General features: G+C 43.0%; 1 protein-coding gene across 5 annotated transcripts in view; it reads right to left on the reverse strand.

Annotated features, from left to right (window-relative positions):
• The window catches only part of LOC102380600 (stAR-related lipid transfer protein 9), a 132,820-nt gene that overhangs the window by 97,750 nt on the left and 21,945 nt on the right, over nucleotides 1-13,125 (reverse strand). For 4 of the 5 annotated variants that reach the window (XM_006036909.2, XM_025193353.1, XM_025193356.1 and 1 more), the window contains exons 2-3: nucleotides 11,728-11,797; nucleotides 1,770-1,886 (exon numbers count right to left, since the gene is read on the reverse strand). In XM_006036909.2, the coding sequence (XP_006036971.2) occupies nucleotides 1,770-1,886; nucleotides 11,728-11,797 (187 nt within the window). The remainder of the gene's footprint in view (nucleotides 1-1,769; nucleotides 1,887-11,727; nucleotides 11,798-13,125) is intronic. The other variant, XM_025193354.1, reaches the window with a different exon arrangement.

Below are 13,125 nucleotides of genomic sequence, written 5' to 3' on the forward strand. Positions count from 1 at the left end.
AGGCGGCATGTGTGCAGCCCGCACAAGGCAGGCACCACCACACTGCACCCCGCATCACTTGTCCACAAAGCCCCCCCGCAGAGAGGCACCCTTGCCCTCACCCCCTGGCCCTGCTCCCAGCTGTGGTGTGCTGCCTGGGGCCGGCAGCACCCTCACTCCCTCAGACCCCAACCATTTTCCCGAACCCTGCCCCACAGCCCCCAAGCCCCACTTACCTCTAGGATCCAGGGTCAAAGGGCATGGCTCCGTGGTGGCAGCACTTGCCTGCAAAGCCCCCCCAGCTTGCATGCAGCGCCACCCCACACCACCGCAGAGCCATGCAGCCGGTTGTGGGGCATGTCACTGCATGTAAGCCCCCTATTCCACCCCCCAGCCAGGCGGCACATATGTAGCCCGCACATGGTGGTTGCCACCGCACTACCGCTGCCGCACCCCGTGCCACTTGCCCACAAAGCCGTGCAGGTGGCTGTGGGACGGTAGCACAGAGTGCAGTGGCAGAGTTGCGGTGGCGGCCTCCGTGTGCGAACCTCCTGTCAGGCCAGTCAGCAAATGTGTCCCACAGAGTGGCACCCCTGCCCTCATCTCCTGGCCCTGCTCCTGGGAGTGGGCACAGGGGCACACTCCCCCACTTCTTGATCTACCCCCCAGCACCTTCCCTTTCCCCCGCCCTGCCCCGCCCCTTCCCCCCACACACTTACCTGCTGGGGTGGGTGTCAGCGTCTATGTGTCTGTGCCTGCATGTCTGTGGGGCTGTTGCAAGAGCATCAGGAGGGCTGTTGAGACTGCGGGGGGAAGTGCAGGGCACTAGCAGGGCTGAGGGGAGGCTCTGGGGATTCTGGGTTTTTAAATCAGAGAATTTGCAATTTTTAATCAGAGAAAACCAGAATCCCTGGTGATGACAGAACAAGGAGCAATGGTCTCAAGCTGCAGCAAGGGAGGTTTAGGTTTAGGATTTATCTGACTTATCTGAGGAGCAAAGAGCAGTAAATTATTTTCTTGGTCACTTTTACCAACGGATATAACTGAATGCACACAGGGAGATTCCTGAAGCAAGTAGGGCCTGTTTTTTCTTTACGTATTTATTTTATATTTTGCTAGTACACTTAAGAATTGTTGGCTTACTGAATAAAGAAAGTGTATCTTATTACATTTTTGCCACGATATCTTTATTACCTCCTTATTTAACCATGCAAATCTTGAAATAGCAGACTAGAAGGAGCACTAGTCAGTAATAAAAGTTTTCCAATTCCTTAATTTAAAATGAAAGCTATTCAAAATTGCAGGGGAAGGTGTGTTTTGAAGTCCAATGCTGCCATTTAAAAATTTCATTATTTCTCTGCTTATCATTAGTGTAGAAACATCTACTTACTTTGATTCTGTGGACTAAGTCTGAGAATGTGCTTAGAATATCATCATTCCCTTCCCCCTGTATCTCAGCCCAAATTATTTTTCATTTTTAAGTGGGATCCTCATGGTTCCATCTTAGATGATCAATTTCAATGCTCATCACAAAGCTGATAGACAATCAAAGTACTGTCTATCAATTACTACAAAGAGCAATAGAGCACTTATATTTTAAATGAAGGACAGTGACAAAAGCATAAGTGGAATACAGTATTGAAGCATAATAAACAGAATATGAAAATCAAAGTGCAGAAATCTTCCCCACTCTTACATCCCCCCACTTCTCACCAGGCACAAAAATAAAAGACCAAACAGGACTTGCCAGTGAGCACACAAACACAAAGAGCCGAAGGAACATTACTCACCACTTCCTGAGATGCATATTTAGGATCTTCGGGATCAATTGACCAATAACAGTAATCAAAACTAAATGCCACAATCTTCTCCCTTGAATCCCATGGGCCATCAAGCCTATTGTCCACCTGAAGGGAGCAAGGGAAGGACATAAACACACTTTTTAAGATTTATGAAAGAGCAATAATTTAAAAAATAAACTAAATTTGTCCAGGATATGTTCTTCCCCTCTCCCAAAACAAGAATTCATGGCTTCAAGTTCATCCTGTTTATTTATTTTTCTGCACAAGAGTCAAAAAGAAAAATTATGGGTGGATCAATCACAAAGCTGCTGGGACCAAACTTTCACAAAACCATTCTTGTTCCAACTCATGAAATTAAAAAAAGTGCAGTTAAGAGTTTTCTCTGCAAACTTTTCAAGCCCTTTACAGACATTACTGAATTATTTTTCACAGCATCTATGCCAAGTGTGAAAGCCTTATCCTTTTTTTAGATGGAAAAAGTGACAGACAGAGATGTTAAATAACTTGCTCAAATTCACAACAAACATATGATCGAGCCAGAACTACAATCCCCACCTTCACACTCCAACCTTTAAATACAAGTCTGACCTCTCCACTTTCTCTTCAACTGTATTAACAATTTGCTGTTTACTTCCTTTAATGGGATACAAAGTTAAAAATGGCAAGGGCAAATGCTGCATTTTGATTAGTCATTAATCACAACCTAATCCTCCTGATATAATGTTTTATGTTGAAGTTACTAATCCTTACTACTACCTGCTTTACAAATGCCATATCTTCTTTACAATGTTAATCTGAATGATCAGTACCTGTGTCTGAGCATTCAGGTAAGACAATCCTGCGTGTGAGCCACTGTGTGACAAAGCCAGATGCAGCCACTGAGCCATTCTGGTTTTTTTTTTCCCCCCAAGGGAATTATGGGAGAACGTGTCTGTTCTTCTGGGTACAGATGGGGAATTTTGGGAAGGTACTGGAGGACTATCAGCATTCAATTGCTTTAGCCTGCATCCTCATTGCAAAGTGGGCAGGTTACCAGCCCAAATGGATCTGTACAGCTCTAGTGAAAATAGGCATCAAGTTTCCCAGGGTCACTTTATAAATTTATACAATCTATAAAAATAAAAATGTGCATGTATGTTTTTAGGATATGAATGGTTTTAGCTTTAATTATTAATTCCAATAATTAGTGGCATATATTATTTATTTCTACCTAAGGAATGGTGTAATCCATTTTTTAATTTTTAATCTACTTTTAACATACTTTTTTCTTCCTAGAGCTGAAGCAGTCAATCTACTGAAGTTGGGAGCAGCTGTTTAAAACATTTAGCAATTTTTGACATGAGACCAGGGATCATGCTCTTTAAATACGGACGGCAGGACCATAATCAATATTCATAATCTTAAACTCTTTAGGGAAAGTCCTTAACTTTTCAATGACTCTGTGAAGTGATATGTTTGCTTGTATCTCTGTCCTTATATTAATATTCATTATCAGAAAGGGAGAATCAAGTAGTTAAGGAAATCATACACATCCTGCTACAGAAATAACTCCTTGATTCCTTGGAGAATGCTAAATGTGTTTACATGAGACTCACAGGCAAAGTATTTCCCCAAGGAACTGCTCCTTCCTATTCCTTTGATCAAGGAAGGGAACTTTGAGTCATCAGTGTAGACAGAAATAGCAGAGTACCTATGTAACACAAATATTAACGATAACATGGTTAACCTCAACATCTTAAGTAACTTCAGAAAAGGAAAAAAGTTGAATTCACTGTTAATTAGCACATTAACAAGCCACTGGTTTTTCTACAGTTTTCAGGAATTGTGGTCAATAGTTACATACCTTACATTTTCTTGATGAAATGTAATACAAGTGCTATGTATTATAATAAATTGTGAAGACTACTACAGAAACAGTTTACAGAAGCCCATCTAAGGAGGCTGTTTGCTAACAGTAGTCTCACTACTGTGAAAGTATTAATGTAAATTTATCCTTAAAAGTAAAAAGTACTTTGTGTGTGGAGAAGCCCATATGATTCCAAATTAGTCATGCTGAATTTAGTGACAACTGATGCTTCCTTTGGCTAGCATTAAAATTTTAAGTAGCCTATTATTAGATAATCCCAAAGGATTATCTCCAATAACAAGGTTTGTACTATGCTATCATTTGGAGCCATTTTTATGCTGTAACCAAGAGAGGCTCTTTCCACTGCACTCTCTAGCAGGGGCAAACGAGGTAACTGAGAGCCTTCACCAACCACCAAAGCAAGACAACATAATTCTCCCCATCAGCAAATGCAGTCCTTGTAGGAACTCTTATGTCTCCAAATAGACCTATCTGATCTTTCATCTAGCAGAACCATCCACTGCTTTGTTTCTACAGACCATGAAATAAGACTGTGAACTTTTAAAAAGGAACTGTGTTTAACTAGACTTAGCTGCACCCAATTACTTCAGCCACATATCTGAAGCCTAAAGATGGAAGAAGGGATTCTCAGGTCAGTCTGATCTCACAGACTAAAATAACTGCTGAGATTTAAGCCTCAAGTCCCTCCAACATTACCCTGGTGGCCAGTGCTTTCTCTAAGCAGACAACAGGGATAGAGGATATTACAGCTGGAGGGCAAGAAGACAGCCAACAGCCCATCACATTCCTGAGAAGTGTAGGAAGGAAGCTCTCATTTTTCGCAAACAGTTCAGAACACCAGATTCAGAAAAAAGTCTTTTTAGGTTCTTTCCATTTGGGCACTCAATAATCTATACTGGTCACTTGGAAATTTTAGTTTAGTGGCTTATCTGAACTATTGAAATATTTCGCTTGCATGCCAAATACTTTCTAGTCCATAGCCAGTTTTCTAAAATATTTGATTTTTTTTTTCATATCATCACATATTCTATGCCAGGGATTATTTACTTGGACCACTATGAGTGTATGCTCTGAGCTTTATGGCCTTTTCCACTTTTTTTCCTAACAAAAACAGGTTAGTATACTTCTCTAAAACATCCTAAGAGTAAAGTATGGGCTGTTAACTGCTACAGCCTATTAGAACATTTGCAGATGCAAAATGTTTACCTATGCTCTAGTTTATTCCAGAGGGACCTCTTTGTTAAAGGTCTACACCTGCATTACACCCTTCAGATCTGTTTTGAAGATGGGATTATAACAAAATATTTTAATATCTCTGAAGCATATAAATATCAGGAAAATCTCAGTAAAATGCAAAAAGTTTTGCCCAACTCAAAAACAATGGTCTGTGCAAAATAATTGTTTTTGTAACCTTACTGAAACTTCACAATTACTTCGGTCTGTTCATGTACTTCACTTGCTTTATACAAAAACAAGTACATATACTCTATTAAAAAGTACATCTCTTCATATGGGCATGACCCATGGAACAAGAAGTTCATAAAGATACCATAGCTCTATTGCTGGAGTAAACTGTAGACTATTCCCAGTAGCTCAATGTACCCAAGTCCTAAGCCTCTGTGTCTTAGTTTTAGTAGGCCAGGAAATTCTAACCTGAACGTTTTAGAAGGGAGATGAGAAACTGGTATAACAACTACTGCTAGATTTGCAGCAGGACTCAGGATCCCTGCAAAGGCAGAGTGGGAGTTTGCAGAACTTGCAGGAAGTTGTTGTTTGCAAGAGCATATGCATGTTTGTGATTGGCTCCTGAGGCAGGAGAGGGGCAGGAGCTCAGCCAGGCTCAGAGAAGAGAAGGAGCCCTGGGACCACAGAGTTCGAGGAGGGACCACCCTGCAGCCTGCTTGTGAAGTGAACCTGCCCTTAGTGATGGGGAGAAGATAACCCAGTATCCTTTTTCCCTCTGAGGCAGAGGGACCTGTCTGTGGTAAGATACCACAGACAGCTGGAGTAGAGGAGAGCTTTTCTTTTCCCCACACAGGCTCTAGCAGAGAGCAGGACTTTCTGAAGCAGCAGCACCAGCTGTGGTTATTATGTTGCAGGTGTGAAGGAGAACTGATGTTTGTGATAACCCTGTGATGTCTTTTTAACCCTGTGTGCTTCTGCTGAAATTCACTGGAGTCTCAAGGTTTAAGCTGGGGAGTTGTACTGGGGTGTCTTTGATTAAATTTGTATGGAGTGTTTTAGTTCATTAATACCTGCCTTTGACAATTAGATTATTGATATCCTGTTCTATTAACCTCATTCCTATGTTGACTGTTTTGTAAATAATAAACTGTGTAAATAGTTAGCCTGTATGTACTCCAGTGTGTGGGGAAACCACAAGAAAGCACTCCGTGGAGAGGTGGCCTCAGCCTTAGGGGCTGGGAGGTTGACTGAGACTGTTTGACACCCGAGGAACCTGAATCCAGACGTGGCCCTGGGTAGCACTGTGGCTAAGTGGTTATTGTAACATTTATAACTTTTATAACTTGTCTATCTTTTGCTAATTTGAATTTTAGAGACAAAGTTCTGAACGTCTGAAAAAGTAAAAGCAGCAGACCCAAACTTGCAAACTGGAAACAGATAGGAGGGATAAAGCTGACCTCCTAAATAAGTTCTTTGCATCTGTATTTCTGAGCATGGATAAAGTCATATCTCCCAAAAGGACCAAAGACAGGCACAAGAGGGACTCCAGTCCATCAACAGTTAGCGCTGACCTAGTGAAGGAGCATTTGGAGAGGCTGGATGTGTTTAAGTCAGCAGGCCCAGATGATCTTCATCCAAGGGTGTTGAAGGAATTGGCCAGTGTCATAGCAGAACCACTGGTTCAGTTGTTTGAGCACTCATGGCACTCAGGATGGGTCCCAGAGGACTAGAAAAGGGCCAGTGTGGTCCCTATTTTTATGAAGGGGAGAAAGGATGATCCTGGTAACTATAGGCTGGTTAGCCTCACCTCTATCCTTGGGCAAACCTTTGAAAAAATTATTAAGGATCACATTTGTGGGAGTCCAGTAGAAAAATAATGCTGAAAGGCAACCAGCATGGCTTCATAGCAGGTAGATCCTACCTGCCTAACCTTGTTTCTTTTTACGACCAGGTCACAAAATGCTTAGATACAGGAGTTGAGGTAGATGTCATCTACTTGGATTTTAAAAAGGCCTATTATACAGTGTAGCATCCCATTCTTACAAATAAATTAAGCAGTTGCTACGTAGATGATTATACGGTCAGGTAGGTGGAGAATTGGTTTATGGGATGCACCCAGAGGGTGGTGGTGGATGAGTCGTTTTCAACTTGGAAACATGTAGGCAGTGGAGTTCCCCAAGGTTTGGTCCTTGGACCAGTGCTGTTCAATATCTTCATCAGTGACTTGGATGAGGGCATGGAAAGCACTCTGTCCAAATTCACGGATGACACCAAATTACGGGGCAAAGTAAACACAATGGAGGGCAGGAGCGGATTCAGGCGGATTTGGACATAAAGGCAGTCCTCGACTTACAACGTTTTGAGTTACAACATTTTGCACTTACAAAATTTATAAATTGATGCCGTTTCAACTTTATGATGTCAGTTTCGACTTTACTACGCTTGATCTGATGCAACGCCACAGCAGCGAACAAGTTCACTGCATTGCCCATCTCCCTGGAGAACATCTGTCCAAACTTCCTTGGACATTTTCTTTAAGAAAGCAGACAAGACTCCAGAAAAACCTGCAGCCAAGACTCATGAGAAGACTCCAGCCAAGAACCCTTCAGAAAGTCCAACTAAGAGCCCTTCAAAAAGTCCAGCAAAATCACCTCTAAAAAGTCCTTCCAAATCAATATGACTGTTGTTTATAATATAAAAACATTAATGCAGCTATATTACTCATCTATAATTGATCGAGTACAAAATTCTGGGGTATTTTTGGTGAAAATAGGGTATCAAGCCTTTGTTCAGGAACCAATCCCCCATTTATAACATTGTTTCTTATGAGAAAACGGGTTCTGAGTTACAACGTTTTGACTTAAAATGGCAGTTTTCAGGAACCAATTGTGTTGCAAGTCCAAGGACTGCCTGTTTTGGGAAAGTGGGCAGATCAGTTTAACAAAGATAAGTGCAAAGTGCTCCATCTAGAGAGAAAGAACCACCAATACACCTACAGACTGAGAGGTGACTTCCTAAGCAGCACAGCAGCAGAGAGGGATCTCAGAGTCATAGTTGGCTCCAAAATGAACATGAGTCATCGATGTGACAAAGTGGTAAGTAAAGCCAAAGGCACTCTTTCATGCATTAGAAGGTACATCATGAACAGGTCTAAGGAGGTTATACTTCTCCCTCTATGTGGCATTGGTAAGACTGCAGCTGGAGTACTGTGTCCAGTTCTGGGCACCACATTTCAAGAGGGATACGGATAACCTTGAGAAGGTCCATTGGAGGGCTACTCGTATGGTTAAAGGCCTGCAGGTAAGATCCTATGAGGAGAGATTGAGGGACCCTAAACATCTATGAAATCTATGAAGGTGGACTGCCTGGAGAGATACTTACACCAGGCCACATGCCAACAAATATTAGTGGGGCTCAGAGAAAGTTAAGGGTCTGCACCCAGGTAAACAACTTGAATAACTGTGACCCTAATACTGTACATGATGGAGAATGCAATTTTACACTATATAAGCAGCACCTTTCCCTTTCACACATGCAGGAGAGAGAGACTGATCTCCTGTATACCATCAACTGCCCAGACCTAAAAGCCAACACAAAGAAAGAGCATAATGAAAAGAGGATAAAACAAAGAGAAAAAGTCTGCTTATTCGGTTCTTGCCAAGCTTCCTCCTAGGAAATTTAAAATATTACAGCAGTTTTCCTGAAGAAGCCATCTAAAATAATTGGGTTGACAGACAAAAATAAGCGAAAAAGAAAACAAAATAAATCAAGTATCAGTCCTTTAGAATTCCCACAGTAATCTTTGTAATTCTACAGTTTACTTATCTCTAGGGAACTGGGTTTTCTGTTTCCCATGGAAAAACAGAAAAAACATGGATTTTCCCCATTTAACCAAGAAAAATGCAGATTTTTCATTTGAACAGAGAAACACACAGATTTTCTACTTTTGCAAAGAGCTCTCTGCAGGTTGGCAGAGTTCCAGTCTGCAAGGGCCCGGGGGGAATGGAAGAGGGGTAGTCAGGCAGGGGATGCCATAACTATGTGTGTGCTCACGTGGCCGCCAGGCAGCCTGGAGAGCAGCTCCCACTGGTAAGTCTGGCAGGGGAGAGAAGGGATTGAGGACCTACCCCATAGGGAGGAAGGAAGGGATGCAGAGAGTTGGGCAGGGCTGGGGATGCTGCCCAGCTGGGGCAGTTGTGATACCCAGAACCAAAAGGGTTAATAAGCAGTTATAACAAAAGAAAATGCTTTTTGAAGATATCTGAAATAAAACTTATGAAACTGTTTTTTGTCTGTCTGGAGTATAACCCACACAAATTATATATAACTTTTATATTAATCTTGACACAGCATGACTTTTAAAAAGCAGAACTAAAGGATATAACGGCAGACTTAGATAATTTTATAATTTTTTTCTGCTTAGAGACAGTAAAATAAACTTAGGTGGGGACATGTTAATCTCAGACCCCAAAGTGATGTGGTGTGATTTGCTTATTGGGCAGTAACTTATTGTAATGATTTCTAACACCTTTAAACCCCATAGGATAACAGCTATAGAATAACATTATGAATGGCTATATAACTAAAAAATAGGCATAAACAGGATATAAAAGAACGCACACTAAGTAACCCTCAGGAAGGATGGAACAGAAGGGGCATTGCTCTTCCATTCCCCTGGATCTCTCTTATTCCCTGTGTGAACGAAGACCAGATCCTGACCGAGGGCCCTCCTCCGGTTCTCCTTCTGACAGCGTAAATTGGAAACGCCTGACTTTGCTGAATCAACTTGATGTGTTTCTGACTGAAGGACTATCAATAAGTTACTAACCAAGTGGGAACTCTTGGTTGATTTCTATCTGTTTTTATTATCACTGTCAATTTTAACTTGTATTGTTATGTTGTCTGTTTATTAGCTTAACCTTTTTACTAACTGTTATATGTGCAAACTATATCTTTTGTTGTTATAAGTAAAATTCATTCTTTTTTAAGTGAAACTTGTCGTTGCTTTCCTTCCCAACATCTCCTCCTCGATCCCGAACCAAAAAGCCCAGTGGCTAATAAAGTTGCAATGCTTGGTCAGCCTGCAACTAAACTGATATACTCACAGTGCCCAGCTGGCCTGTGACAGGCAGTACATGGGGCTTGGGGCCCAAGACTGGAATACACACCCACTGGGCCCTGGCGGGGTGTGGGACAGAGCCGTGCATGGCTTGTGCAGGAGGTGAAGGGGGGTGGGGCTGGCTCCCCACCACTGTGCGCACTCCCAGGAGAGGCATGGGGGGGCACACGTCCCTCAGATATGTGTGCAGGGCGGGGCTGGCTGTGGGTTGCCCGTTGTGGGATCAGCTTCCCTGCCCTCCTGCCCTCTCCCTGTGGTGTCTACAGCTCAACAGGCGGGACCTGGCGCAGCAGGGCAGAGCGCGGCTAGGTGGGGAAGCTCCTTGCTGCTACAAACCCCATGCTGCCCTGGCAAAGCTCCCCCCTGCCCACCCAAAAGCAGGGGTGGTGGCACAGATTTGCATACCTCACTGCTGCTGGCTAGGCAGGGGGCGCCTTACCAGGGTGGCGCAGAGTTCCTAACAGCAGCAATGAGCTTCCCTGTCCTGCTCTGGCCTTCCCTGCCAGGTCCCACCCACTGGGCCATGGAGGCCCCGGGTAAAGAGCAGCAGGGCTGGGAGCTCTGAGCCCGCAGCGGGCAGCCCGCATCCATTCCCCCACCCACAGGGCTCCACTCCGGCCAATGCACTCCACTCTGCTGCAGCAGCTGTTGCCTTCTACGGGCGGCAGCCAGGGCTTTGGCACTGCTGGGGGGCGCGGTGTGCAGGGGGCTGCAGACTTGGATTCCTGGCCCCATAACCCTGGAAGCTGGGTGCCCCCTCTGGCAGGGCTGGTAGGGGACAGTGGGCTGCAGGTGGGGAGTAAGGGGCATTGGCAGGGCTATGGGGCTGTGGCTTGGGAGTGAGGGACCTAGACCTGCATCCTGGTGAGCGAAGGGGGCAGGGGGAGCTCTGATTTTCCGTGATAAAAACCCAAAATCAAATGCCAAAATATACAGGTATTTAGAATTTATTTAATTATAGTGACTGAGGCACTGGTAGGCTTCCAACTGCTTTAAAATTGTAACTATATCAATAAAACATTGCATTCAATTGGTACCTACATGTAGAGTGGTGTTTCATTTTAACTGTTGATTTGGGTTTTTTTAATCAGAGAATCTGTAATTTTTATCAGAGAATTTGCGATTTTTAAACAGAGAAAGCCAGGATCCCTGTTTATCTCCCTTTCAAGCATCACAACACAAATTAATTCTGGTTGCATTTTACTACTTTAATGAGGAAGAATGGAACCATTAAGAAATGTCTAGAACACAGCTGATTCCCAGGTTCCATTCAAGTAGATTCCAATAATTTCAGAGGGAAAGCACAGTAAGTCAAATTTAAGTGTTCCCATTCATTCACTAGTGCCTTAACTGTGGCTGAAAATATCCTGTGCAGCTGCATACAAGTTAGTTGCAATCACTAACTGCAAATGATGGGACAGAGAAAGAGAAAAAGAAAGAGAAATAGAAAGCTACCCAGATGTTTAGAATTCTGCGCTGATCTTGCTGTTACTGAGAGCCTTGAACAAATACTTGCAGCCAATACATAAGTTTTTAAAAGATACAGAATACAGAAAGCAAGGGCAGTACAACTAGAGGTTAAGCTCCTTGTTTATCTTTTTAAAAAAAGATGTTCACTGCAATTCTAAAACATCTCCATTGCTTTGCCAATTTATAACTTTTCTTTACTATTTCCTTCCTGTCTTATTAAGTTTGGTTTTGGGGTGATCATGTTGCCAATTAACTATACAGAACATCTGTATACAAAAAACAAACACCCCCCCTCAAAAACATACCTTTATGTTTCTGACTTTTGCCACTTTGTTATCAACTTCTACAATTATTCTTCCCTCTTCTGCATTCTCTCTAAAAAGAAAAAATGCAAAGGAAAAAAAGTTTATACATGAAAACACTCAGAAAGTACATTTTTTTTAAATGAAGACTAGAGATTTCTGTTAATTATTAGGTTTGGAGTTATATTGTCTACTACAATAAACTGCAACTTATATGAATAAGTCTAATACAGACAAATAATCCTCTGTAAAAAGAACACTCCAAGGCAACAAGAAATATTTGAAAACTTATGGTCAAGCACCTCAGCAGAAACTGGAACATAGAGCACCAGACTCAATCACCAAGCTAATGCAAGAGTTTCACACGTTGATCTTAAAAGCTGTGTTTTTAAATGTATTTAATTTCTGATTCTGAAAGAAAATAAATAAATAAATAAAAAGTCAGGCTAACAAAAATGGATGGCACCAAAAAGGGTAGTAAAGTATTAATACATTGATAAGGCTTATGGTTCGGCTTTCCATATATCAGACAGTCTTATAATTAGGGACCTATCAAAATCAAAAATGATCAAAATGAGAACTGCATTAGAGAGAGCAACTGGCGGCTTGAGAACTGCATTAGAGAGACCAACTGGCGGCTTCGGCAATGGTGTCTCGAGGCAGGCTTCAGCTTCCTTGACAATGACCCGCACATCACAACGAGGGACATGCTCAGTTGGGATGGGCTTCACCTGTCCCCCAAAGGTAAGCGTGTGTTCTCTTCTAGGTTGGCGGATCTCCTTCGGCGGGCTTTAAACTAGGCTCATCGGGGGGAGGGGAAGATGAGGGTGGGAGAAGCCGTGGACCACCAAACCATGTGGCACTTACAAGGACAGCCCAGCCTGAAGAAGGAGAACATCGGGAACCTGCAATTCATGGGGTGGCCAGCAGTACAGCACAGGTAAGAAATAAGGGGCCCTTTGGGAATCAGAGCTGGGGGGCAGCAAAGGCGCCAGTCACAGGGCTCAAGTGCCTATATACTAATGCTAGGAGCATGGGGAACAAGCAGGATGAACTAGCACTCCTGCTTGCAGAAAACACCTATGACTTAGTAGGGCTAACAGAAACCTGGTGGGATTCGTGCCACGACTGGGCGGTACATATTGAGGGTTATAAACTGTACAGAAAGGACAGAGTGGGGAAGAAAGGGGTTGCGCTCTATGTCAATGAGCAATATACATCGACCCTTATCAAGACGGAATCGAACGAGGAGAAAGTAGAAGGATTGTGGGTTAGGTTACATGGGGGTCAAGGAGAAAGGGATTTGGTGGTAGGGGTCTGCTACAGACCCCCACACCAAGGGGAAGAGCTAGATTTGGGGCTCCTGAGGCAGCTCTCGGAGACCATAAAAACTAAGGAGGC

Source organism: Alligator sinensis, unplaced genomic scaffold (assembly GCF_000455745.1).
Source record: "Alligator sinensis unplaced genomic scaffold, ASM45574v1 scaffold1336_1, whole genome shotgun sequence".
NCBI classification, from domain to species: domain Eukaryota; kingdom Metazoa; phylum Chordata; order Crocodylia; family Alligatoridae; genus Alligator; species Alligator sinensis.